At 40.9% G+C, this 26309-nt stretch overlaps 1 protein-coding gene across 1 annotated transcript in view; it reads left to right on the top strand.

Moving 5' to 3' along the window:
* Positions 1 to 26309, top strand: part of grm7 (glutamate metabotropic receptor 7) — a 152822-nt gene that overhangs the window by 35971 nt on the left and 90542 nt on the right. Inside the window, exon 2 of the mRNA XM_062987165.1 lies at positions 12841 to 13057. Within this exon, the coding sequence (XP_062843235.1) occupies positions 12841 to 13057 (217 nt within the window). The remainder of the gene's footprint in view (positions 1 to 12840; positions 13058 to 26309) is intronic.

The following is a 26309-nucleotide window of genomic DNA, read 5'->3' as shown; positions in this document are numbered from 1 at the left end:
AATAGATATGTAAACATGTAATGTAAAACCTGTAAATAAATAATAAAGTTGGTGTCCTGTACCACTGGGGAAACATTTTATTTACCTTGTGTGGTGAAGGAGATAGTTTTTTTATGTGATCATTGGACTCAGAGTATCTATTATTATGATGCTGAAGCACTGCTGGTGGCTACTGGAGCAGTGCTGGTGCATAACTAAGCACTATAACTTGCAAAAATTAAGCATAAAACACAGAGAAAAAGGCGAGAACAAAGCGAGCCTCCTGACAAAATAAAGCCTATCACTCATGTAAATGGAGAAAGACGTGCTTGGTTTGCTTCTCGTGGGAATTTTAAACAATCGGACCGGGCATTTGGTGTTCATTAAATCCAAAATCTGTTAATCTATCTATCCATCCATCCATCCATCCATCCATCCATTCTTTTATTTGTGTCTCTGTGTCCATCCATCCATCCATCCATTCTTTTATTTGTGTCTCTGTGTCCATCCATCCATCCATCCATCCATCTATCTACAAAGCTTGTTGCTTGCTGTGTTAAGCCAAACCTTTATTTAGGAGAAAGAAAAAGTTCTTATCTTGAAATGTTGGATCATATATATGATCATATATATTTTGAAGATTCAAGGCCAGGTAAAATAAAAGGAAAAAAAAAAAAGTAATTTAGCAGACATAATGAAAGCGTGAAGCGTGGCAAATTTACAATAAGATCATTACCACCAGAGACAGAGGTCTCCACTATAGATCTGTTTCTGCAAATCTACCTAACCTTCACTACCACCCTTCATTCTGCTCAAAACAATAACAGACAGACAACAGGAACAGTAAATAATTTATTTACACCACCTTCCTGGTATATCTGAGCTGAATCCAAGTCTCTATGTAATAAAAAGTGCTTTAGTGTTCCAGTATACGCATTTAACAGAAAAGATTCATCCACTGCAGGTCGTGTAGGGATATGTATGTTATTATACTAAAGAATTTTAATGTCATGATGATTAAACCTTCTTTCTTATTTCTCATCTCTGGGGATTTACTGAATAAGCTCACGATGTGTTGAATGCAAAAAAAGCAATTGAAAACACGCTGACTTTCTTTAGGGAATAGCAGAAGCATGAGGATGACAGAACGGGCACTTGTAATGAAATCAGTGATTTGCTGCTCTCCCAGACAACAGGTCAGGATGATTAAAATCCGCCGGTGTATAGAAGGCCAGGCCGATGAACTTCACACTGATGGTGTCCTTCACGTAGTAATTTGATTTCCAGAGCCAGACTCGTACTGGCCGGGCTGATTCATAGACTTAGAATAGAATAGAAAATAAGAAAGTGCATTTGTACTACTTAGTACTTGACTGGCGATGTAGCCTAGGGCAGTTGTACTGGACTAGTAATCAAAAGGTCGCTGGTTTAAGCGCCACCACTGCCAGGTTGCCACTGTTGGGCTTTTAAGAAAGACCCTTAACCTTCAATTACTTAGACAATATATACTGTCACTGTACTGTAAGTCCATTTGGATAAGAGCATCAGCTAAATGCTGAAACTGTAAATGTGCTTCTGCATTGGTATTTCTCCCAGGTTGCCAGGTTTTTCCTGTGTAGAACTGCCAGTTAAAATGACTATAGGAAGATCGTTATATTTTTAGAATGACTTTACATGTTATACCAATCACTCACTCACTCACTCACTCACTCACTGTCTTAACTGCTCATCCAAATAGCGGGGGGTGCTAGGCAGACAGTAACAACCTGGACGGAGCGCCTGTCCATCACAGGCCAGACACAAATACACACACACACACCCATTCACCTATAGGGCAATTTAGTGTCTCCAATTAACCTGACTGCTTGTTTTTGGACTGTGGGAGGTAACCGGAGCTCCCGGAGGAAACCCATGCAGACACGGGGAGAACATGCAAACTCCACACAGAAAGGACCTGGACCGCCCTGCCTGGGGATCAAACCCAGGACTTTCTTGCTGTGAGGTGACAGTGCTACCCACCAAGCCACCGTGTCACCCTTATACCAATAAATTAAATTATTATTAAATAAAAAATAATTATTATTTACTTTTGACAGTTTTAACAGATTTAAGTTTATTTTGTCTTCAATTAATTAAAACAAAAATAAATATTTGAATTAATTATTTACTTTTAACAACAGTAGGTTTAAGTATTTGTTTTTTTCTAAAAATTAAAAAAGGAAAAAGTGATAATATAATAAAATATACATAAAGACATTTAATTTGGTTGCTTAGAATTTATTTATTTGTTTATTTATTTATATATTAATTATGAAGTCATGTTTTACACTTTTGGGTAGTTACTCATTACCCTGGTGGCGTAGAAAGTTCTAAAATGTCACTTAGCTGTTCTAGGGTCTTCTAATTCCTTAAAAGCCACAATTGAATATTGGACATCCACATGATCTTTGAGAAAACAGGAACAGTTGACCTTTTTTCCCTGACCAGTGGCCTTTTTTTGTTGATCTGTACCAGACTCCACAGACTTCATGTCTTCTGGCATCATTATTATTTAGAAATCCAACAATCTGTCACCAGCTTGTCCCTCCAGACTACTATAGTTAGGTACTGGCTATATTATATAATATATACACATTTTATTTTATTCATTTTTTTTTTCACTTTCTTGAGGTGTCCTCATGAATCGAGCATTTTCAGCTTGTCAAATAACATAAATCTAGCAGCTCGCTTCTCGTCAGACGATACGACCATTTAATAGCTGTCCCACAGCTCTTTTATTCATTTCTTCAGCCTGCCCTTTAATTAAAAGCAAGATAGGGAGCAAAAAGGTCACGAACGATCTGTGTGACAAACCTGCAGAAGAACTCCTCAGGATTCTTTGTCCTCATCGAACCTCGGCGCGTAAGAATCATATTTATTCTGCTCATCTGGTTTCCTTAATTAAGGGTCGAGAGGAGTCGAGTCTGGGGATGAGAGGTGCACCAATTAATGTTCGGCTGCATGTTTATAATCCTCAGCTTAAGATCGACCTGTCCATCTTCTGTTTAACTTTTCTGGAATTAATTTTAAAAGCCTGGATGCTTAACATTAATGCTGGTGAGGACGGTACCAGGTTTTATAATCTTTAATGCTCTAAATAAAATACATTCCTTTTGATTTTACAATTATTTTCATTAGGGGCGGCACAGTGGCTCGGTGGGTAGCACTGTCACCTTACAGCAAGAAGATCTAGGGTTCAAATCCCAGGTGGAGCAATCTGGGTCCTTTCTATGTGAAGTTTGCATGTTCTCCTGTGTCTGTGTGGGTTTCCTACAGAAGCTCCAGTTTCCTCCCACAATCCACAGCAAACAACTGAGGTGAACTGGAAATACAAAATTGTCCATGACTGTGTTTGACTTGAAATGATGACTCTTGTGTAACCAGTAACTACCTGTCCTGTCATGAATGTAACCCACCTCCCAGGTTGCCAGGTTTTTCCTGTGTAGAACTGCCAGTTGAAAATAACTTAAGGAAGACCGTAATATCTTTACAATGACCATAAATGATATACAAATTAATTCATTTTAATAAATTAATAAATAATAAATAAAAATAAAATAAATAAATAAAAATATTAATGATTTATTTTTAAGAGTTTTTAACAGATTTAGATTTATGTTGTCTTTAATTAATTAATAAAAAATAATTAATTATTTAATTTTAACAGTAGATTAAAGTTTTTATTTTTTCAAAAAAAAAAAAAAAAAGCTTGAAATAAACATACAAATGTATTTAATTTGGTGGAGTAGAATGTATTTATTTAAAAGATCAATTTAATACCTGTTCTATTATAAATTTCCCCCAGCATCGCAAGCTAATAACCCAGCCTCCTCCTCTTCTTACTGCAGGGGCAATACGAGTGGAGAAAATGTCCCTGCAAAATGTCAGCCATCACGTCACATGTCCAATATCATTGGCCAGATTTCAGAAATTATCTATTCAGCTCAGGTGTTAGCGTTCAAGCCCAGATCAATGGTGGTCTGGCCCTCGTCTGTTACCTTTTATTGCCGCTGTCAACCTGGCCGACCTTTCTGTACAGGCCAAAAAGTGACCCGGAGTGGGTCATAAGCCTGATCCATCATTTAAGTGCTCGTCCCTGTTGGCCTGCAAGGTCAGAACGGAGGTCAAGAACACACGGAAATCTGCAAGATAACGGAAATTTGTTTCACTACGAGTTTCAGTGCTGGTGGTGGAAAAGCTGCGAAGACCCTGGGAAAAAAATACTACTGTTATGTGCCCTGTCATCCCTGAGCTGCTGTACACAAAACAAGGTCCATAAAGACAAGGTCTAACAGGTTTGATGCAGAGAAACTCCAGTGGCTTCTGGAGAACCTCAATCCAACAATCCAAACATCCAACACCCCATTGAGTGTATGAGGTTATAGCCACAAATGAGAGACCAACTCTATCATTTTAAAATGATTAACAAGCTCATGGTTGTGTGTCCACATATTTTTGGCCATTAAGGGTCTATTTGAAAACCTAGTGAGATGCCTTGCAGCCTACTGCCTACCTGATCAGCTGCCTCAGTAGAGAGGATTTTAGTAAGACATCAAACTCATAAGGCAGATTATTTAGACGCACTACTTAGACAGAGATTACACCGATTACATTACCACAGTTTTAGCTTACTAAGCTAACACAGTTTGCCTCAGGATATTCAAACCAACGGGCTGAGGCAGCACAACCCGCTAGCACGCCAACTAACGTCTCCCTTCTTGTACCAAAAATGGTTAAACTATCACAAATTAACGACACTTGTGCACCTTTATACAATTACATTTGAAAAAAACTCTGTTGGTTGATCTGCATTCGTCCACCATTCAGCACCGAGAAAGCATCAGACGCGCCTTCGTTATTCAGTCAGATTATCACTCAGAATTAAGGCACCTCAGTTGGCAGCGTTTTAAGGTATGTCTTTTTCTCGGTAGAGCGAGTAAGATGACGTAAAATGCGTCTATGTAGAGGGATAACTAAGTTTTCGGACAGACCCGTTGTGTATTTGTGAGTCACTGATAAACAATCAGAAAACTAAAGGACAAAAGGAACCATGAAGTCTTGAGTGCTTCTTGCAGCAGTTTGCCGAACATCAAAATGCTACCCTGACACGTGAACAGACGTGAGCCCCATTGCTAAAGCTCCTCACCTGACATGAACGAGCACCTCGACACAAGGCGCACAAAGAGCACCCGTCCGCTGCCCCCTCACCCTGATAGACAAGATAATGGAGTGCGATAAAGCCGCTCCATCCATAGGCCGCCGGACTTACAATGTTCATCACAGCCCGACCTGTCATCGGCGCCGACACATAAATACCAAGGTGTCAGGCATACAAGGCTGTGATACCAGATCCTGATATTATTTCTGCCACCCCGCCAGTGTGACAGAGACAGAAAGAGAAAGCCGGGGAAGGCAGGAGAAAGGTTCAAGCAAAACACGAGGTAGGGAGGTTTGGGGAAGGTTCAGCGCTCACCTAAGGGCGCGGTGTCTCTTTCATGAGTTCTTTTCCCTCAGGCTACAGGATTCTGCAGGCAAATCTGACTTTAAGCTTCTGTTGGAAAGAAGAAAGAGCCTTTCCAAATTCTCATGTCTGAATACAAAATGCGCTGGTGCACCACCGCTTGGAGTATTTACGGTGGAGCAATGTGATCAAACACACAAAGAATCATAAAGACCAGCTTGTTCAAACAGCTTGTTTCATTTCAATAAAAAACACTGCAGTAGTGCAATAACATTAATAACCTAGTTTTAATTTCATTTAACAGAAAAGAAGATGAAAATAAACAGCATTTGCATACACAAAGCACCATGGGAAAAGCTTGGAGACAAATCATTAATAGGCACCAGTGACGCATTCATCATTAGAAAATTTAATATAACTAGCTAGCTTTATAAACTTTATTTTATTTACTTGCATTACACAGGCCAAGGTCCCCCAAAGATGAAGCTAAAAGTAATGTGGATAGGTTGAGACTTAGTTGAGGGTGGTGCTGAAAGGACTCCTTTTTGGGTCCCACAAGAATCGGGGTGACTTTTACTGTTGGCAAAAAGAAGGAAAAAAGAGGGCTGGTTAAAACCTAGTGAGCTGCCTTGCTGCCTACTGCCTACCTGGGCAGCTGCCTCAGTAGAGAGAATCTAATAAGACATCGAACTTGTCTGAATAAGGCAGATTATTTAGACACACTTAGACAGCTTAGTTTTAGCTTACTAAGCTAACACAGTTAGCCTCAGGCCATTCAAACCAACGGACTGAGGTGGCACAACCCGCTAGTACGCCAGCTAACGTCTCCCTCCGTGTACCGAAAATGGTTAAACTGTCCCTGACGAGCCTGAATTTACAAATAAACAACACTCGTATAATTCTACCTTTATACACATTAAAAATCAATAATAATTTATTTACCTTTAAAAAGAACTCTGTTGGTTGCTCCACATTCGCCCGCCATATTTGTCATATTTTGTGAGAAAAGTCATGCCGCACTGAATGCTGGGATTGCCTTCAGCGCTGAGGAAGCGTTGGACGCGCCCTCGTTATTCAGTCAGATCATCACTCAGAATTAAGGCACCTCAGTAGGAGCATTTTAAAATATCTAAGAATTTAGACACGCCCTCTTCTCAGGAGTGTAAAATGAAGTAAAATCTTCCTCTAAACTGTGGTTTTAAGGTACAAATAAATAAATTTGAGGAGATATCTTTGTATTACAACATGGGCAATGTGAACCCAGTAGTCCATCCGGCCACCAGATGTCAACATCACTAGAAATCTTCTAGCACTTCCTGTTTGCTTTCTATAACAGGACTTGACTTGCATGTGCTCTTTGTGAAGGTCTTGCTAATCTCTGTGTAAGTATTGAGCCTTGTTTTCTATAGATTTCTACTCTGGCCTGTTTATTTAACTATTGATTTTGAATCATTGGATTTTGACTGTTTGTTTGATGGATCCTGTGAACATCTGCATTAGTTCTGAATTCTTAAATGTGTAAAGTGTTTTTATAAACACCCGGGTCTTTAGAAACGCTTGTGACACATTTCTAAGCTTCAGTGCACCTGAAAATCATTTATTTAGAATGTAATGCCTGCTTACGTGAGCAGCTCTTTCTCGAGAACGGCAGTCACCTTTTTAATCATTACCTTATTTTTCTTTTTAAATTAATAGATGAGACTTTTGAAGATGTTATAATGCATAAATTATGATTTTGATGAAGATCAACCTTCAATTATTGAGTATTTAGGAGTATATAGCGCAGAAAACTGGCAATTAAAAGCTTTTCACTCCTCAAAGAAACCATGTGTTGTTTTGCTCATACAGACATGAAGCATCACTGTATTGTATTGTAGGACACACGTTTAGTGACACAAAGCCTCTTTACTGATTTTTAAATGTCTGACATGGATTTTTTGCTGAAATATAACATGTGCTTGGGCAGACAGCTGCATGACAAGTCGATGAATAAGCACAGAGGTTGATGGCAACTGGACGAGCACCGAGAAAAATGCAATGCTCAACTCACCATGGAGGTTCTCCATCATAGTAATTTAGAGGTGCAGCTCTCAGTGTGACACTCTCATTATTGTTGTTTACTCTCCGAGCATGTGGCCTTATATGGCGTTGTTTGCTCCGTCGAGAACCGCGTGCGGTTTCCACACCCGCAGCTGCAACTCAAGATATGCGCTCGAGCAACTAAATTAACAGGAAGTCAATGTCGTGTTATTGATGGTGGTGAAATAAAAGTCTAAATCGTTTTATAATAATATTACCTGGTAGATGCCTGTTGAGGAGAATCTGTTGAACTCATCTTCAGGTTTAGTTTTGTCTCCTACAGGTTCTAAATGGTTTGTTTGTTGAAATGGTGTACTGGATTAAATACGTTTGACTGCACCAATTAGAAAGTGCATAGAACAGTGGTTTATTACCAAGGTTTATTAAATCCATCCACAATGATAAGCCAAGCAGAACTGTGCATTTCATAATATAATAGCTGGGCTCGTAGTAAAGTGGTAAACATAGCAGACATGGAAAGATTAATGACTCCCAGACCCCCGGATCAGACCATCTGATAATGTAAGAAGCCTTGGTGTTGTCCTGGATAACCAGCTGACCTTCTCTTCTCATGTAGCCAACAAGATCGTACCGGTTCCTCCTCTACAACATCAGGAAGATTCGACCATTTCTCTCCATGGAAGCTACTCAGATTCTTGTGCAGTTACCTGTAATCTCACGGTTGGACTACTGCAACTCCCTCTTGGCAGGTGCTCCCATGTCCACTAATAAATCTTTGCAGAGCTGCCCATCTGGTTTTTAACCAACCTAAACACCGCCACATCACCCCACTGCTGCGTTCTCTTCACTGGCTCCCTGTAGCTGCAAACATTCAGTTTAAAACACTGATGCTCGCCTACAAAGCCAAAAATGGACCAGCTCCAAACTACCTTCAAGGTCTAATCAAACCACGCTCGGTACCACACAACCTCCGAGCCACTAGTCTCGCTCGACTTGATCCTCCACCCAGAACTCGAGGAAGACGAGCATCAAGGCTCTTCTCTGTACTTGTACCCAAATGGTGGAACGAACTTCCTCTGTCCGAACAGCTGAGTCTCTTGCTGAGATAAGAGCGCCTGCTTAATGCCAAAAATGTAAATGAATAAAAACCTGAGAGAATTGTTGACAATAAACATTTGCATTATGCTTAACTAATGAGCTGTTTGATTTAGGTGAAAACCCTCTCAGTGCTGTTAGCTGGTTGCATTTTTAAGGCTGAACTATCGTCTAACCCTGAGACAAATCTGTCCCAAACCCAAGCAATGACTGCTTTCAGGTAAAGAAGGCAGTACAGTTATAGAGAAAGCTCCAGATCCAGAGCCCTGTGTGGAAAATAATTGTATCCTAAAACACTCTCACACAGACAGTATATGGCTGTGAAAGGTAGATCAGTAGATCATTATATATTGTAAGTGGTAGAATCTAAGCCAAGTGGTCTTGATTTACCATAAAAACATTTATGTATTACCGCAAGCTGTCAATGTTTGTATCTGACATAACATCACAATTTACACATCCTTGCTGCTCAATACTTGTCTAATATTGTTGTTTATGTATTTTTAGCCAATATGAGGTCATTTATTGGTACTATCAATGTATTATTTAAAGCACAACATACCTAAACTTAACCTAAGTTTCAATACTGTGCATTTTAGTGTGGCTAGAATAACTGGGCGATCACTTTAACCCATTTCATTTACCTTCTCGTCTTATTATTATTACTACATCCAATTGTAGGCGTCCCAGTGTCACCCTGTGTTATTAAATATTCAGCTCAAGGCGAGTGATTATTGAACATTAGGGTGAAATAAAGCCTGCAGAGCCTTCTGCACTGATTACATATTCAACGTCTCTGCCAAACTCGTTTCTGTAAGTTCATTTAAAAGCTTAAGTGACTCAGTTCAACTTTTGCAAGCCTTGACACCTGAGCTGGAGAAATATTGAACCCAGTCCTGCCGTTATGTTTTTAAACTGTGTGAACAGAATCGGGTGGAAGGAATGCTTTTAGACTTTAGCATTATGCCTGTCAAGTGTAAATGTGTTAATGTATCACGCTATTACAGGAAAATAAGCTCAACCTCAAACCCAAAACCTCCAGAGAAGCAGAATGATGGACGGATTAGGATGAGAGGAGTTTATGAGGATGACAAATTGATCCAACAGGAGAATATTTTGATAGGTTATTAAATCATTTCACATCCGTTCTTACAGATTTCATGTTTAAATGCTTAAAAGCTATTACAATATGTAGCTCGAAGTATCTGGACACCTGACGTTGAACTTGTTGGACATCTCATATTATAGTCATGGACCTCTGCCCTTATGGGAACGCATTCCACAAAATTTACAGCGTCTATGAAAATGTCTGGCGGTTCAGCCAAATAAACTTTTGTGATTCATGACAGCGATGATGGACGAGAAGTCTTCGCTTACGATCAATAATTTAATTCACATTAAAGGTGTTCAGTGTTGTTGAAGTCAGGACTCTGTGTGCTGGGCTAAAACAGGGAACGTTCCCCAAACTGTTCCCACAAAATTGGAACCAAATATTGATGTTGTTTCATTAGATTCATAAAGCTGGTAGCAAATTATACAGCGGTAAAGCTCAGTTTAATGTACAGTGTAATCTACAGGTTCTAAATTGTTGGTTTGTTTAAATGGTCTACTGGATTTATTAAGTTTGACTGCACACATTAGAAAGTGCATGGAACAGTGGTTTATTATCAAGGTTTATAATGTCCGTTCACACTGATAAACCAAACAAAATCGTGCATGTTCGTCATGTTCAGGTGTATATTAAACGTTAGGATAATAGTTACTCGTAGTTAAATGTTAAATGTAGCAGACACAGTGTGATATACACTGATCAGCCATAACATTAAAACCACCTCCTTGTTTCTATATTCACTGTCTATTTTATCAGCTCCACTTACCATATAAAAGCACTTTGTAGTTCTACAATTACTGACTGTAGTCCATCTGTTTCTCTGCATTCTCTGTTAGCCCCCTTTCATGCTATTCCTCAATGGTCAGGACCCCCACAGGACCACCGCAGAGTAGGTATTATTTAGGTGGTTGATCATTCTCAGCACTGCAGTGACACTGACATGGTGGTGGTGTGTTAGTGTGTGTTGTGCTGGTAAGAGTGGATCAGACACAGCAGCGCTGCTGGAGTTTTTAAACACCTCACTGTCACTGCTGGACTGAGAATAGTCCACCAACCAAAAACATCTAGCCAACAGCACCCCGTGGGCAGCGTCCTGTGACCACGGATGAAGGTCTAGAAGATGACCGACTCAAACAGCAGCAATAGATGAGCGATCGTCTCTGACTTTACATCTACAAGGTGGACCAACTAGTTAGGAGTGTCTAATAGAGTGGACAGTGAATGGACACAGTATTTAAAAACTCCAGCAGCGCTGCTGTGTCTGATCCACTCATACCTGCACAACACACACTAACACACCACCACCATGTCAGTGTCACTGCAGTGCTGAGAATGATCCACCACCTAAATAATACCTGCTCTGTAGTGGTCCTGTGGGGGTCCTGACCATTGAAGAATTATTTATGTCCATACTGTGCTTTACATATTTTTGACTGCGCAGTCATTTCACTACCACGTCTGCCCCAGCATGAAAGTGGTGGTATTACCAGTCACTTCAGCATTAAAACAAATCTAATAAAAATATGTATTTTCGTTGCTCTGCTTTCCATGCTTCAAAACTTAAAGAGCAGAATCCAAACTAAACAAAGCTAAGAAATATTAAATGAGTGTTTACGGTAGTTTTTCAGTTCCTGCAGAGCTGAAATGCTAAACTGTATCACTTACCTTGCGTAACTCGTGCGGAGAAAGAAAACAATGGGTGCAATAAGCAGCTTTTCCTGGATGATGAATGCAGCTCTGTGCTAGATGTGATGACCTGAAATTCCATTGCACTGTTACTGCCTACAGCAAATATTCTGCTTCTGGATTTCCATCATGTCCCGGTGCGAATGTGCTGAACCGATTCAGTCCAGTTCCTCATAATGTTTTTTTTCTTCACAGGTGACTAACTGACACGATCGTTATAGGGGAAAAATGTACTGCACATTACCTGTATCAACAGTGCCATATCACTCAGAGTCTCAGTGTGGCTTTAATGGATGATGTCAAAATATGAGTGTTTTTCAGCTAATACAACACATGACACATTAGAAGGCAATTCCACTGAATGACTGACCTACCAGAATGGCTGACTGACCCAATTATTAACTTGAGTACAGGCTAACTGACTTTCCTCCTTACATGTCTGACTTACGGACTGTCTGGCTACATGAATCACTGACTGACTACCTGCCTGTCGGAACTGGCTGAAATGACTGACTGAATGGCTAATTGTTTGACCTAGTGAGCCACTGCCTGAAATGACTGACCACACTGACTTACTACCTGCCTGCATGAATCACTGACTTACGGACTGACCTACTGACATAGAGACTGACTCACTGACTGAGCGGCTAATTGTTTACCTTACTGACTTACAGCCCAGACTTACTACCTGCATGACCAATTGCCTCACAGACTAATTTACTGCCTTAGAGACTAAATGGCTAATTGTTTGACCTACTGACTCATTGCCTCCCTGGCTTAGACTGTCTGGGCTGACCCACTGACTTACTACCTGCCTGCATGAATCACTGACTACAGACTGACCTATTGGCATAGAGAGGCAGTACTTACTGACTGAATGGCTAATTGTTTGACTTACTGACTCACAGCCAAGACTGACTGACCCACTAACTGCCTACATGAATCACTGACTCTCAGACTGACCTACTGCCATAGAAACTGACTCACTGACTGGACTGACTGACCCACTGACTTACTACCGGCCTGCATGACTCACGGACTCACTGACTGACCTACTGCCACAGATACTGACTCACTGACTGAATGGATTAATTGTTTGACTTACTGACTCACTGCCTCCCTGACTTAGACTGTCTGGACTGACCCACTGACTCACTAACTGCCTGCAAAAATCACTGACTGACTTATTGACACATAGCATGATGCTCTGTGTGAGGTAAGGCTCTCTGTGAGAGTCCACCACTGGCTGATGCAAAAGAAGCAACTGGCAACTTCACACATCTTAGAAGGGGCGGATGCAAGCCGAGGGGTGGTAGAGCAAGGAATTGGAAATGACTAAATTAAGAGAAACATTAGAAAAGGAAAAACTCCAACACGTCTGAGAATAAAGCCACGGTTCTTCATCTTCCTCTCTTATTTCTTTTTTCAGATTCCTCAGATTAGCTACGCCTCCACGGCGCCGGAGCTGAGCGACGACCGGCGCTACGACTTCTTCTCACGCGTCGTACCTCCAGACTCGTTCCAAGCTCAAGCCATGGTGGATATTGTGAAGGCTATGGGCTGGAACTACGTCTCCACCCTGGCTTCAGAAGGCAGCTATGGGGAGAAGGGAGTGGAGGCTTTCATGCAGCTCTCACGAGAAGCTGGTGAGTTAAATAACCACGTTTCTTCTACTGCTAATCCAGTTCTCTTCAACAAAGGAAAGTTCTGTTGATCCGTGTCTGTAAGGGTACAGTTTCTTTTAGAATCTACATTATGTCTAGTCTTCATCATGGAGGCCAGAAATAGATGTTATAGTAATACTACCACATCTGCTTGGAAGTCTTGGTTATGCTCTTCCAACCAATGTTGGACATTTCTAACTGTGTGACATGTCGCATGTCTTGCTGGAAGATCCCATCCGCCCCAGGGAAGACAGTCAGCTTGTATGGGTAAACGTGATCTGCAAGGATGGATTCATACCCAGATCATTTAACAGTGCCTTCCACACAGATGCAAGTGGTCATAATAATGTGACTTGACGGTGTATATGGTTAGGATCTGGAGTGATGTGGTGGACAGCCATTGAACTCAGTGGAGACACTTTCTTAGAAGTAATAAATTACACTCTTGGCTATTTAACTGACAACTCAGACTTTATATAGTGAGGAATGTTCTAAAGTTGAATATCATGGTGGTATTTTAAATTATGGTAGATGTATAACATGCATAATAATGTCCAAGGGATGTTCTGGTCATGGTTGTGGTCAGTGGTGGTCCTGTAGTCGTTTATTTCTATTGATGAAAGTGCTGGTCTGCATAGCAACAGATCCAAATTTAGTACGTATTTGTGAACACAATGTACATGGTAATGAAACTGGCTAATGAGTGTAAGTACAAGGTTGTTGTACCTAATAAATGAAGTTACTGCAAGTTTTCCCCTAAAGTAAAAGTGTAATTTATTGTTTGCGACATGGTTTTAGCAAACCATTTTAGCAAACCGTTTTAGCTTAGTCAGTTTAATCTATCGGTGGCAGAACCACATTAGCTTGTGGGTTTTCTGGCACGTTGTCTTGGTCATAACCCAAATGAATGAGTGTGTATTCTTGCAGTACACACCACATGAAAAGCTGTATTCCTTCCTCTTTGTGTACTGTACTCCGCCACTTTTTTACTGTCATGCTATCAAAACATACAGCGTGTATAATTAGTGCGAGCATTTATTTTGAATCATGTTTATTGCAGCAGCCACAAGCAACAAAAAAATGTCAACTGTGTACGTAGAGGGGAACATAAAAAGCAGAATTATTGCCTGATTATCAGGATTTATTTGTAGGGAAATAAATAAATTTGGCTTTCAAATCAATGTAATGATGGTCATTACTGCCAATATTCTGCTTACAGGAAGATCGACTGCTGTGTTTTTATATTTGCTCTCTGTGCAGTCTTGGTCTCCCACAGCTCCTTAAGTTCAGATTTGATTTCGTTGTGTTTCCCCATGTACTTATGTTGTATCATATTCACTAGGATTTTATTATTAAGGTTGGTATTCTTGAGAATCCAAATGTGCTGACCACCAGAATGAGAGCCTGATCATCAAATGACCCTGATTTAAAGTTCTGTGATAACAGGCTGATTTATTAAGGTGACTTTAATGACTTTAGTCTGTTGTTCTGTGCCGTGTTAACAGGATCAGATACGTACGCTTCTATTTATGGCATTTCACAGACAGTGGGATTTATCCAAAGTGACATACAATTCCGACTGATAATAATGCAAGCAATCAAAGGTTAAGGGCCATGTTCAGGGGCCCAACAATGGTTGTGGTGATGCTTTAACCAGTGACCTTTTGTTTACTAGCTCAGTATTATAACCACTAAGCTATCACCACCCAAATACAGATACTAATGTGTAGATTAAATCATGAAGTAAACCAAATACTCACTCACTCACTCACTGTCTTAACCGCTTATCCAATTAGCATCGCCGGGGGGTGCTGGAGCCTATCCAAGCTTTTCAATGGGCACAAGGCACACACTAACACCCTGGACAGGGCACCAGTCCATTGCAGGGCAGACACACATACACATACACACACCCATTCACCTATAGAGCAATTCAGTGTCTCCAATTAACCTGACTGCATGTTTTTGGACTGTGGGAGGAAACCAGAGCTCCCGGAGGAAACCCACACAGACACGGGGAGAACTTTGATTCTTAATTCTTAAAAAAACCTTAAGAGCTTTTTACCTTGTTACTATGGGTATGAGACATGGACACCACGAGATATCTGAAAAACCTGGAAATTACCAGCAGGTCATTTTACTTTTGTGAGGTGGCCTTAAAGAAATCAGGATTTGCCTGACCATTTGACCTTCATCAACTGCTCCAATGTCCAATTCCAGTGCCTATGTGCCCCATTGTAGGTGCTTTTAACAGAGGACAATAATTAGTGTGAGCACTTTGACAGGCCTGTGTGTTGTGGCACATTCACCTTATCAAAAGTATTGAAAGCATGTACAGTTTTAGCCACAGTAGATCTGGTCCATACCAGATGCCATAGACGTCAAGTCCTCTGTACAAAATTTCGTGGCATGTCTTTCCTTGGACTGCTGTCTTTGGGTACCTAGCACCGCCTGTGAGCGCCCCCTGTACAATAACAAACCCAGTTTAACGCAGGTGTCTGATCATAACAAGCCCTTATCAATGTCATTCAGTTCTATTAACCCATGTACTATGAGTAGCTTTGTGCAGAACTTTTAGTGCAAAGGAAAAAGTGCATTGTCTAAATGTTCCTAAATTAAATCCCAGACAGTTTTCTGTCTTATTTTTTAGTCTTCTAATGACTGATTGTTTGGGGATCTTCTTCCGAGATGTTATTTCTTTTTGTTGCAGGATCTCATATTCAATGCTCAGCATGTTTGCTTATTAAAGTCCTGAGTTTAGTGAATGGTGGAATGTATTTCCTATGATTTACTGTTCCAATCACAGGTGTAGTTTATGCAAATGTCTTCCCCTTTCCTTTGTAGGCAATCTAAACAATCCTTTCTTTGTTTTCTGTGTTTCTGGGAGCCCATTGGGCAAAACCCAATACTGATACACACCTTGCATGGGTACGTGACTAGACAACCATATGAAATATCAGATTCTATTTTCTGTGTCATTATTTTCTATCAGTATGTTAATCTCATACATAAGGTACAAACACGTTTTTGCATTTCTGGTTGAAATGAGATCACGTTTATCTAAGCTTTATCTAGAGCGTCTTTCTAAGCAGTAAATATAACAGGCATGTTATCTCTTGTGGCACGCCAAGTCCATCCTTCGCTGTCACATTATCCACACCTAGTGCTGTTTCCAGGTATTTGTCACCCAGCATTCATCATCCTAACTTTGCCTGCCAGAGACGCGGCTTGGCTTGAGCTGTGAACTCGTATATTACTGTTTGTTTATGGAGTCATTAAGACCTGCTCAGAATTAAAGCAGATGTGCCTGATATTGAAGAATCTCATTTGTTTATTTCATTATCCTGCGTGCGGATGCCAGATCCTGAGCTGCTTATTGCACTCATTGGTTTTACAAGCTCACGTTAGTCAGATAAGAACTCTATAAAGCAGGTCTTATGATCGGAGATAACTTCTGTTTCCATGCGGTTGGCAGAACTTGTCTACTGGTGGGACCTTTATTCAGGCAAAAGTCCAACTATGCAACTGAATAATAATCATCATAATAATACTTACATAGTGCTTTTCAATTATTAAGAGACCCTTACAATTGGCAACATAGCATCACAGGCAGAAACATGTCAGGCTGATTTAAGGTTGAGGACGGTTCAAAGCGAGAAGAGAAGAGCTAGGGTTTAAGTTCAAATTTAATTGTGGATTAATTTATAGAGTTGGTCTGTTGGACATGTTGGGTACCATATTTTGGTTTTCAAAACTGGGTGGGGGGTGATGAGGTGTTAAATTGGCAAAGTAATTTCATGTAATTGGTGGCACCATGGCAATGTGTATAAAGTAGGGGTTAAATATTTACATTTTCAGCATTTAGCAGATGCTTTTATCCAAAGCGACTGAAAGATATGACAGTAAACAATCTAGGCAATTAATGGTTAAGGGCCTTACTCAAGGGCTCAACAGTGGCAACCTAGCAGTGGTGAGGCTTGAACCGGCAACCTTTTGATTAATGGACCAGTACCTTAACCACTAGGCTACTACTGCCACCACTAGGCTACAACTGCCTAGTGATTGCTAGACATTATTGATACAAATACATTAATAATGCAACTATGTTATTGAACTTTAAAAAATACCTAACGACTAACAAATGCCTTAATGGTCAGATAATCTTATTCTTTTCCATTCAGCGATTAGCCCTAAACAATAATAACAACAAATAAAATAGTTCAGTAGATGTGGTGCTATCATGGCACTTCAATAACCTTCATCTTAGTGCTTCCCAAGGATCCCGACTGAGACAAAAACACATTTGTTCTGTAATTTGTCTGTGAATTTTCATTTACGCTACAGAGAAAAGTGAAATCAGTGCAAAAACACACAAAGATTAGTGCACACAGACTACAAAGCCGAATCCTGGACATATTTAGTGATTTAGAAATTCTGGACGGATGCATTTTTTAGATCCTTTTAGGTCCTTTCCCCCATGTTTGGGCAAAAGAGGACGCATGGTCACCCTAATGTTGGGGAAAGAGTTCCAGAGTCAGGGAGCCAGTCTAAAGATGGCACGATTGCTGTACCCATGCATGCTGGGTGGTGGGATATTAAGTAATCCAGCTGAGAAAGACCTCAGCGTTTGGTCTGTGAGATGGTTTGTAGGAAGGAATTAGATTAGACCAGTAGAAAGGAGTGATAAAAATGTGGAGCTTCAGCTGAAGTGGGGCATCAGATGAAGTGTCTCCTACCCCCAAAGAACAGTAGTGCTGGTTTATGGTCGAGGTCACACTAGAGCACCAACATGGGATGATGACTAAACGTTATTAAAAAAATATGATATTGTGTAACATGAACAATCTTGTCAGGTATCGACTTCCTCAAGGCTAACTGTTTTAGCCTTCATTAATATTAACACATTTTGTCCTTCCAAGTAGCTTAATGGCTCATTAAAATTGCAGAAGATTGTGTTTGTGGGTGTTTGTTTGGTGTTTATCTAGTCGAGCGGATGTACACACACCCTGAAAACCTTCAGATTAAAAGCAAGGTCAATAAATGTAAACGCATATTCATATACAGCCCTGCAACCTTTATAGACTTGCAGCTATAACAGCCTCAACTCTTTAGAAAGACTTATCATTTGAGCAGAACTGTGACAGTTTGAACCCATTCAGTCAAGATTAGTACAGATGCTGGATGAGAAGGCCTGGCTGGTATTTAAAGTTCCATTTCATCCCAAATGTGTTTATTGGGGTTAAAGCGAGGGCTCTTTGCATTTATTTTCACCAATAATTGTGTTTGTGGGTGTTTGTTTGGTGTTTATCTGGTCGAGTGGATGTACACACCCCTCAAAACCCTTCAGATTAAAAGCAAGGCTAATAATTACAAACAGATATTCTGTGAGTCTCTGATTTTGCTTTGAGGTGAGAAAATATGATCAGGGACTTTAACAACAGGTTTAACTCTTTATGGCTTTATGCTATTGCTTTCCTCCACTGGTACTCATCCGCAGCAGGGTTGTTCCAGCTTTTTCACTTGTTTCCGGCTGTTAGTCTGGCTTTGTTTTCACTTCGGAGGTTGGATCAGTTTCTTATTACTTGCTTGCTGACCCAGGAGGAAATTCATTTTCTAACAATCAGTCTTTGGCAAGGCAAAATCAACATGGTGTTTACTTTATTTATTGGGGTAAAACAAACCAACTGCAGGTTTATATTAGAGTTAGAAGTGTTGACAACCGTCATTTAATTTTTATTTATAAGTGTACATATTCTGGGATTTACAATCACTCTGAAAACATTGACCAATCTGCTCACACATTTATTATTATTATTATTATTATTATTATTATTATTCTCCATGGATAATTGAAAGGCAGCTGCCTGTTTTAAATTGTGTGCCACCCTTTGGGGATTGCTTGGCAAAGGAGAATTTTCTCAGTCATTGCGTGTATAGATTACTCTTCAGGTCCGTGTAGTATCTGAATGAGTTTTTGTTACAATACGCGAGCGTAAGAGTGGTGCAGAAAATATCATCGGTGCCACGCGGCTCCAACAACATGGCTTTAAACACAGGTTTGAAACATTCATCTCTACTCTGAAAGGTTTGGCTTGTCTGCTCTCGCTGTTTTTTCGATTTCATTACTTTTTTCTTTTGAAAAAGAGGCAATAGGTGGATTGAAAACTGAAAACCTTGCCATCGAGGTGTGAGTGGCTCTGAACCAGCTCCAAACTTAATTAGGATACTGAAGATAAATGACTGAGTTGTATGTATTGGACAGTGTGCTGTTGTTTGTTTCCCACTGACTGCTTCTCTACGTTGGACTGCGGTGATTCTTCGCACCACTTTTCTTTCACCACTTGATGCCTCTACCAGGCAGTCGGAGTCAATCTTGCAGCAGCAAGGAAGCGATACCCCGTCTGACCTTCCCTCCCTCCATCAGACACGCCTAATTGTGTCTGTTGAGCGCTCGGTCAGGACTGGACTTCAGCGTATTAGATGACACCGTCACTCAAGATGCGCTTAGGTGGTGCAGTGGTAAAACACGCTGGCACACCAGAGCTGACATTTTGAACTTGTCATTTCGAATGTCAGCTCTGCTACCGGCAGGCTGGGCGCCTACATGAACAATGATTGGCTGTTGTTCATGTTGTTCATACAGGGTGGGAGCCGGATGTGGATTTCTCATAACTGATGCAATTACGACCTCTGCTGGCTGTGGTGTTAGTCACAGCTCTCCTCAACCAGGGTGGAGATCAACATCAGTAGAGAGGAAGCGTGATGCAATTGGGTAATTGGAGACGGTCAATCGGGAGAAAAAGGGGAGTAAATGCATAAACAAAATATTAATAAAAAATAGCTGCAAAGCCTTAGACAATGAAGCTTGATGTGTTTTGGAGGAAGCATGTGCAAGCCCTTGTTCTCTAAGTGTGGTAGATGTACAGCAATTACAGCAACGACCTACTAGGTGCAAATTGGCAACTAACAACCTGACAGAAAAGTGGGGTGTGGTAGTTTTTATGTATTTATGTTCAAATTTGATCATCATAGATGGACAAATCTTCTTATAAGTAAGACCCTACCTAATTCACGGCCGTGAAAATCATGTCACAAATGGTGAAATGAGTCATTTTCTGTGTAATATGCAATTTGCTGTGAAATTTTAAATGTAATGTTTGTGTTTAGTGATTTAACACGTTTACTGTTTAATTTGCACTATGAGGCATCCTTGCAATCCTACGGCAATTCAGTTAGCAGTCGGTTAGTCAAAATGTCCAAGATGTTGAAGTCTAAAGCAGCTAAAAACACAACTCAGGTAACTGAGTTTGGAAAACTCCCGACCAATTCTGTGGACGCAGAGGGGGGTCAAAACACGGACGAGTATTTTCACATTTGAGGCTGGATGCATCCTCGCACGGTTGCTGGATGTTCTAGGTTTACATTCATTTATTAAGGTAGCTGTGCTGGGTGTTGTAGCGGGCGGCACGGTGGCTAAGTGGGTAGCACTGTCGCCTCACAGCAAGAAGGTCCTGGGTTTGATCCCCAGGTGGGGCGGTCCAGGTCCTTTCTGTGTGGAGTTTGCATGTTCTTCCCGTGTATGCGTGGGTTTCCTCCAGGTGCTCCGGTTTCCTCCCACAGTCCAAAGACGTGCAAGTGAGGTGAATTGGAGATACAAAATTGTCCATGACTGTGTTTGATATAACCTTGTGAATTGACGAACCTTGTGTGAGCAGTAACTACCGTTCCTGTCATGAATGTAACCAAAGTGTAAAACTTGATGTTAAAATCCTAATAAACAATCAAACTGTGTATTTTAGCTTCTATTTATTCTATCATTCAATTTATAAGTATAATTTGCTTATTTAACAGAAGTTCTTTGGTCATTACATCTTTCCTTAAGGTCTTAGATTTCAGCCTTAATTCCTTTTTAAAACGACTGAAGACTGAAGAACAAAAGTCACTTTGACCGTCTGACTTTGTCTTTTTGCTCTAAATTACTCACTTTCTTTGAAGTTTTTTCCTTGACAGTCGAGTTTTTTCAGCAGAATCTGAAGCCTTGGCAAAGCTCCCGCCATGTCACCAGCCATCCCCGGTTGGCACGATTCCATGATGTCGAAACACAACAGAGAGGAAATGAGGGACGTCAGGTGTGGATCGGGTGAATTATCAGCGTACAAGGCTGACAGTAGAATTTACAGGAGTACGTCGGTTCACGGCAACATTTCGAGCCAGTAAATCTATCGTTCTGACAGAATTCTTACCGTACTGGTTGCATTCGGGATCCTGTGGGAGACGGATAATGATGACCGGTGTATGTTTGTATGTTTCATAATTAAATGACAATGATCACAACCTCAGCTATTAGAATGATGCATTGATTCTTAAAAAAATGAGAATGGTGCATGTATACCCATCCTGACTGGTGGTGTAGATTACATAAACCACACCCATTGTAAAAAGATACATAACGTTATACATACAGCCCTGCAAACTTTATAGAGTTTGCAGCTGTAACAGTCTCAACTCTTTTAGAAAGACTTTTTATGAGATTATGTTGAATTGAGTAGAACTGACAGTTTGAACCCATTCAGTCAAGAAATTATTACAGATGATGGATGAGAAGTTCTGGCTGGTATTTCATCCCAAACATTTTGACTAAGGTTAAAGGCAGGCTTTTTCTCCAGGCCACTGGCATTTCTTTTTACCAAAAACGTTTGACGCATATCATTTTATATGCAGTTGATTGTTTATTAGTTATTGATGTGGCTAAAATATAAAAATCTGGACTAATAATTAGGAGGAGGTTCAACAAACGTTTGGCCATGTAGTGTATTTGATTTGGGTTTGCTCATTAGCCTAGGATGCACATATGTAATACAAATGTTGGCTAACGTAGTGTAAATCACACTGCTGTTAGACACAGGAGCAAGGGTTGTCCTTTAAAGTGAGGAATTGTGTCATCATCTATTCAGTCTGAAAGACTAAATCACGTTTTGTGGAAGACACAACAATGCTGCGGTTGGCTTTGAATTTGAGTCAATATCAGTGGTCCTGGCTGGGTCCTTAAGTTACAGTAATGGAAAATCATAATTGTTTTTGAAAACAAGGGACCCTCGGGTTCATTTAATCCTTTTTATCTTGTAAACATTGATTTTTTTTATGATTAAAATGCAACTATATTAATTTATCAAGCCATATTTTCTTCAATGTTCCCCTAAGCACTCCAAGACAACTCCTGTCTCCTCTATAACACCCTCATTGGCCAATGATGCTCTAGCACAGGGGTGTCCGAACTATGTCCCGCAGGCCATTTGCAGCCCGTTACCATTTATGAAAATGCTCACCATCTTTCCCCCGACTCAAAACATTCACGTTACACCTACATTAACGTTTCTGAGATTTTGGCTGAATGTGGCGGCTCTGAAGAAACAAAAACTTGACATTGAATGCAGGGAAAATTAATATATTTTTTTACTTAGTTCAAAGGGAAGGGATCGAACCCAGGACCTTCTTGCTGTGAGGCGACAGTGCTACCCACTGAGCCACCGTGGTGCCCGGATTATAAACTAGTGAGTGAAGTTGGCAACATCTTAGTTTACACTAAAAAAGGAGGTGTAATTGTTAGTAATCAGGTAGGTCTATTATATTTTTATTTGTTTTATTACAAAAGAGTCTGTGGCTCATGTCTGCATATTTTTGACTCCATCTGGCCCCCAACAAGAAAAGCTTGGACATCCCTGATCTAACACATCATGTGTGAAGCCAGGCAGATTGTTCTTCCAGCACTCACATCACTGCCTCAGCCAGACAATAGAAATTTCTGTTGTAGCAGCGGGGGTAATTCCCCATCCGGCCTTCCCTCTCTCAGACACTTCTAGTTTCTATAAAAGAGCCCGATCATGCTCTCGGCCCCTCTGAGACTTGAAGTTGATCTGCCGTAGTGTAGTAGTGTAGTTCTCTCCTCATGTGTTTGGTTGAGTTAGCATCTTCCCGTCCTGTATAAGACCAGGAGCTTTTGTTATACAGCCATATTTCAGTCAGCTGCTGCAGATGTTTGACACAAGCCTAATGAAATGCATTTTTCTCTGCTTCTAAAGAACCTTCTCTCATTTTCACTTTCATATTAATAATTAAGAGAAGACCGGGGCTGCACTCCCGCTCTCTATCTACAAAAGCCCGGATTAATTCCTCTTCTCATGGAGACAGATTAAGTGGACTACGTTTGAGCAAGTTCACTGCATCAAATGAATCATTCCGACAATTAGTGTCATCCGCCACCCTCTCACCCACCACACGCAACAGCTCTGAATGGAAGCTCCTGGTTTTTCATTTTACAGCCCTGGATTTGTGTTCTCTCACATTCTCTCTGGCCAAGATGCTTTAAGTCATCTCTAGTCCAACAATTTTGATTTCGTAGCACTTCAGATGCAGATTGTTTAGGGTAGCCCAACCACTGCTAAGCTGCCACTGTTGGGCCCTTGATCGAGGCCTTTAACTCAACTTAACCTCAACTGTTGGCACTGTGTTCGTGTGTAACACAAGCCCACCACTTTTCATCAGGCGGGTTCATATGGGGATATGCATGATGATCTGTACCGATGAGAGTCACACACTGATCTCTATTCTCAGCCAGCAGAGGTCGTAATAGCAGCACTTATAAGGAATCCCTGTGGCTGCCCTCCCTTGGGCTAGCCAGTCATTGTCCATGCGTTGGTGGTTGGCAGAGCTGAGATTCAAACTTGTGACCTGCTGTGCCATTCGAGTGCTCTTCTGTACTAGTTTTGACCCCTGCCAGACTTTTTGGTTCATGGATGTTAGCCATTAGAGTGAGGTGAGTCACATGGCCTTTGCAGCTTTGTGATAAGCATTCTTTTTTCCGAATGTAGTAACTGTTTATCCTTACCTGGGGACACCAGGAACACTGGGTACAAGGCAGACAGCCTGCTCTCACCGACCTGGGTAGTTGGCTCAATGTATGTTTTAGATGCTTAGGATTTCCTTATGGACAATGCACAAAAGGGACACCCCACTGAAAGCGACATAGGCTAAAGACTTCCGTTCATACACCACCATCATAAAAGCAGCAGGTCTGAAAACTAGTCATTAATGTTTTCACAACCCCAATTCACCTTCCGCTGTAGCCTAAACTATCCTTCTACCACTAGCAAACAGTGCAAGTGAGGAGAAAAGCTCATCTCAATACATAATTCATCTGCTTTTATAACCTCCCACCCCGGCTGTCGGCACCAGCGTCACAGGCATGTTCACACAGATGGAACTCGCTGCCGATGCGCCCTAATAAGAGAGCTAATATGTCGCTATATTCGGCTTTCGTGCAGTAATGCGAGGAGGTTTGGTGTGCACATCTCACTTCCTGTAGAGACGGCGGCCCTAATCGCATCTGACTGTGGATACCAGCAGGTTAATGAGACACGAGCAACCTGGTGGCGAAAATGTTATCGGAGCTTAACCACAATCAATATGGGTTTGTGTTCGGTCCCTTGGAAAGCTTGCATGTGGGAACGGTGACAAATTTACAAACGGGGTGTAGCGATGCACTTTAGTGTCTGAAATTAGCAACACTTACAGAGAACTGATTGGACACGGTGTGATCTGCTAAGTTTGCTTGAATGGTTTATGATTGTTTTTTTTGTTTTTTTATGCATAGTCTCCCATTTTCTAAATATTTAGCATAGCCAATAAGTCTTACACTGCTGGGGAATCCCAATTGCATCTAGGTCACAGTGTAGCCTAATGGTTAAGGTACTGGTCCAGTAATCCGAAGGTTGCCGGTTCAAGCCTCACCACTGCCAGGTTGCCACTGTTGGGCCCTTGAGTAAGGCCCTTAATCCTCAGTTGCTTAGATTGTATACTGTCATGTCAAAATGTAAATGCCCAGTGCCCCCTCCGACGCGTTTGCAATCCCTCGACCACTTCTTTCTTGCCTGTGCGTCGGTGGATTCGCACATAAGACTCATCCACTTCTGTACAGGCAACTTGGGCTGCTAACCAGGGTCCTTGCACAGCGTTTGAAGACCCTGTCCACTCTATTAGACCGGTCTTTTCTCATACAGCAGACTTGATGGCCAGTTGTGCCTTCTAGATGATGCCCATCTGGTTTATGATTTTATGGGCAATTGCTTTTATAATACGTTGCTTATTATTTCAGTATTTCTTACTATACCTATGCAACCCTGTAAAACATCCCAATAAGCTCCATGATGTGCAAAATAATGGCTTTGTGGCCAATTATGTAAGTATATTCATTAGACTGTTTTTTATTATTTGGTTTAATAATAAAATTAATCATGGTTAGAAATACTGAGTGAAGAAATGATGCTCAATATTCATCTGAGCACGCTGCTCCAGTTTAAGTGTAGCACGTGTACTATCCAAATGATTAAATGCATCATCATCTCTGCTCTGGAAAGGCCCGGTAATGTATTTGATCTTGATTATTGCTACTCTTCTGGAAATTGGTACTTTAGCTCAGGAAAACATGAGGTTTAAATGAGCAGTAATTATTATCAGCAATAATTACACTCAGATCCATTAGTGTAACCGGTTGATGCTGGAAACAATGCAAAGTGTTCTCAGTGATGTCGCATCTTTCCACTCGTAACCGTAATCTTAATAACACACGCCGACACCAACCTTTAAATCAAGATCTAATGGCTGTTCAGATCACGGGAAGCTCAACAGCACAAAAGCCATTTCACCTAAAAAGATCTAAAGAAATAAAACAGGAGCAAAGCAGGCATGCAGACAAGCCTGACAGCATCCGTCCTTTGAGAGCAACACATCCATGGATGAAATGCCGGCAGATTTATTGCTTTTCTTGGCTGCTTTCCATTAGGTTGGAAGGTTTTAGGTCTGGATGCTCTGGAGCCGGCCGGGTAGAGCCGATGAAGACACGTGCAACTTTTTCTGCAGTGAAAAAGCCTGTAGGCGCGGTGTGGTCTGCTGCAAAATGAAATAAAAAAAGCTTCTCCTGCTTTTCCGTGTAGCCTTAATAATTCAACACGTCTCGTATAATCACTGTGTGGCAGCCTGGCTAAGAGGGCATCACAGGCAGCAGCTCTGACAACAGTCGGACATGCTTTATCACTGATTCTGCTCGCTTACAGAGGTTAACTAGTCGTTTATGTTTCGGGTTTTGTTTACCGCTTTAAATGAGCTTTAAAGAAATTAGATTTCTTTTAGGTAGTCTTAATAATTAAAGTTGTCCAGCATAGAAATGTGAATTAACGAT

Source organism: Trichomycterus rosablanca, chromosome 24 (assembly GCF_030014385.1).
Source record: "Trichomycterus rosablanca isolate fTriRos1 chromosome 24, fTriRos1.hap1, whole genome shotgun sequence".
Lineage (NCBI taxonomy): Eukaryota > Metazoa > Chordata > Actinopteri > Siluriformes > Trichomycteridae > Trichomycterus > Trichomycterus rosablanca.
This window is presented reverse-complemented; position numbering and strand designations above follow the sequence as displayed.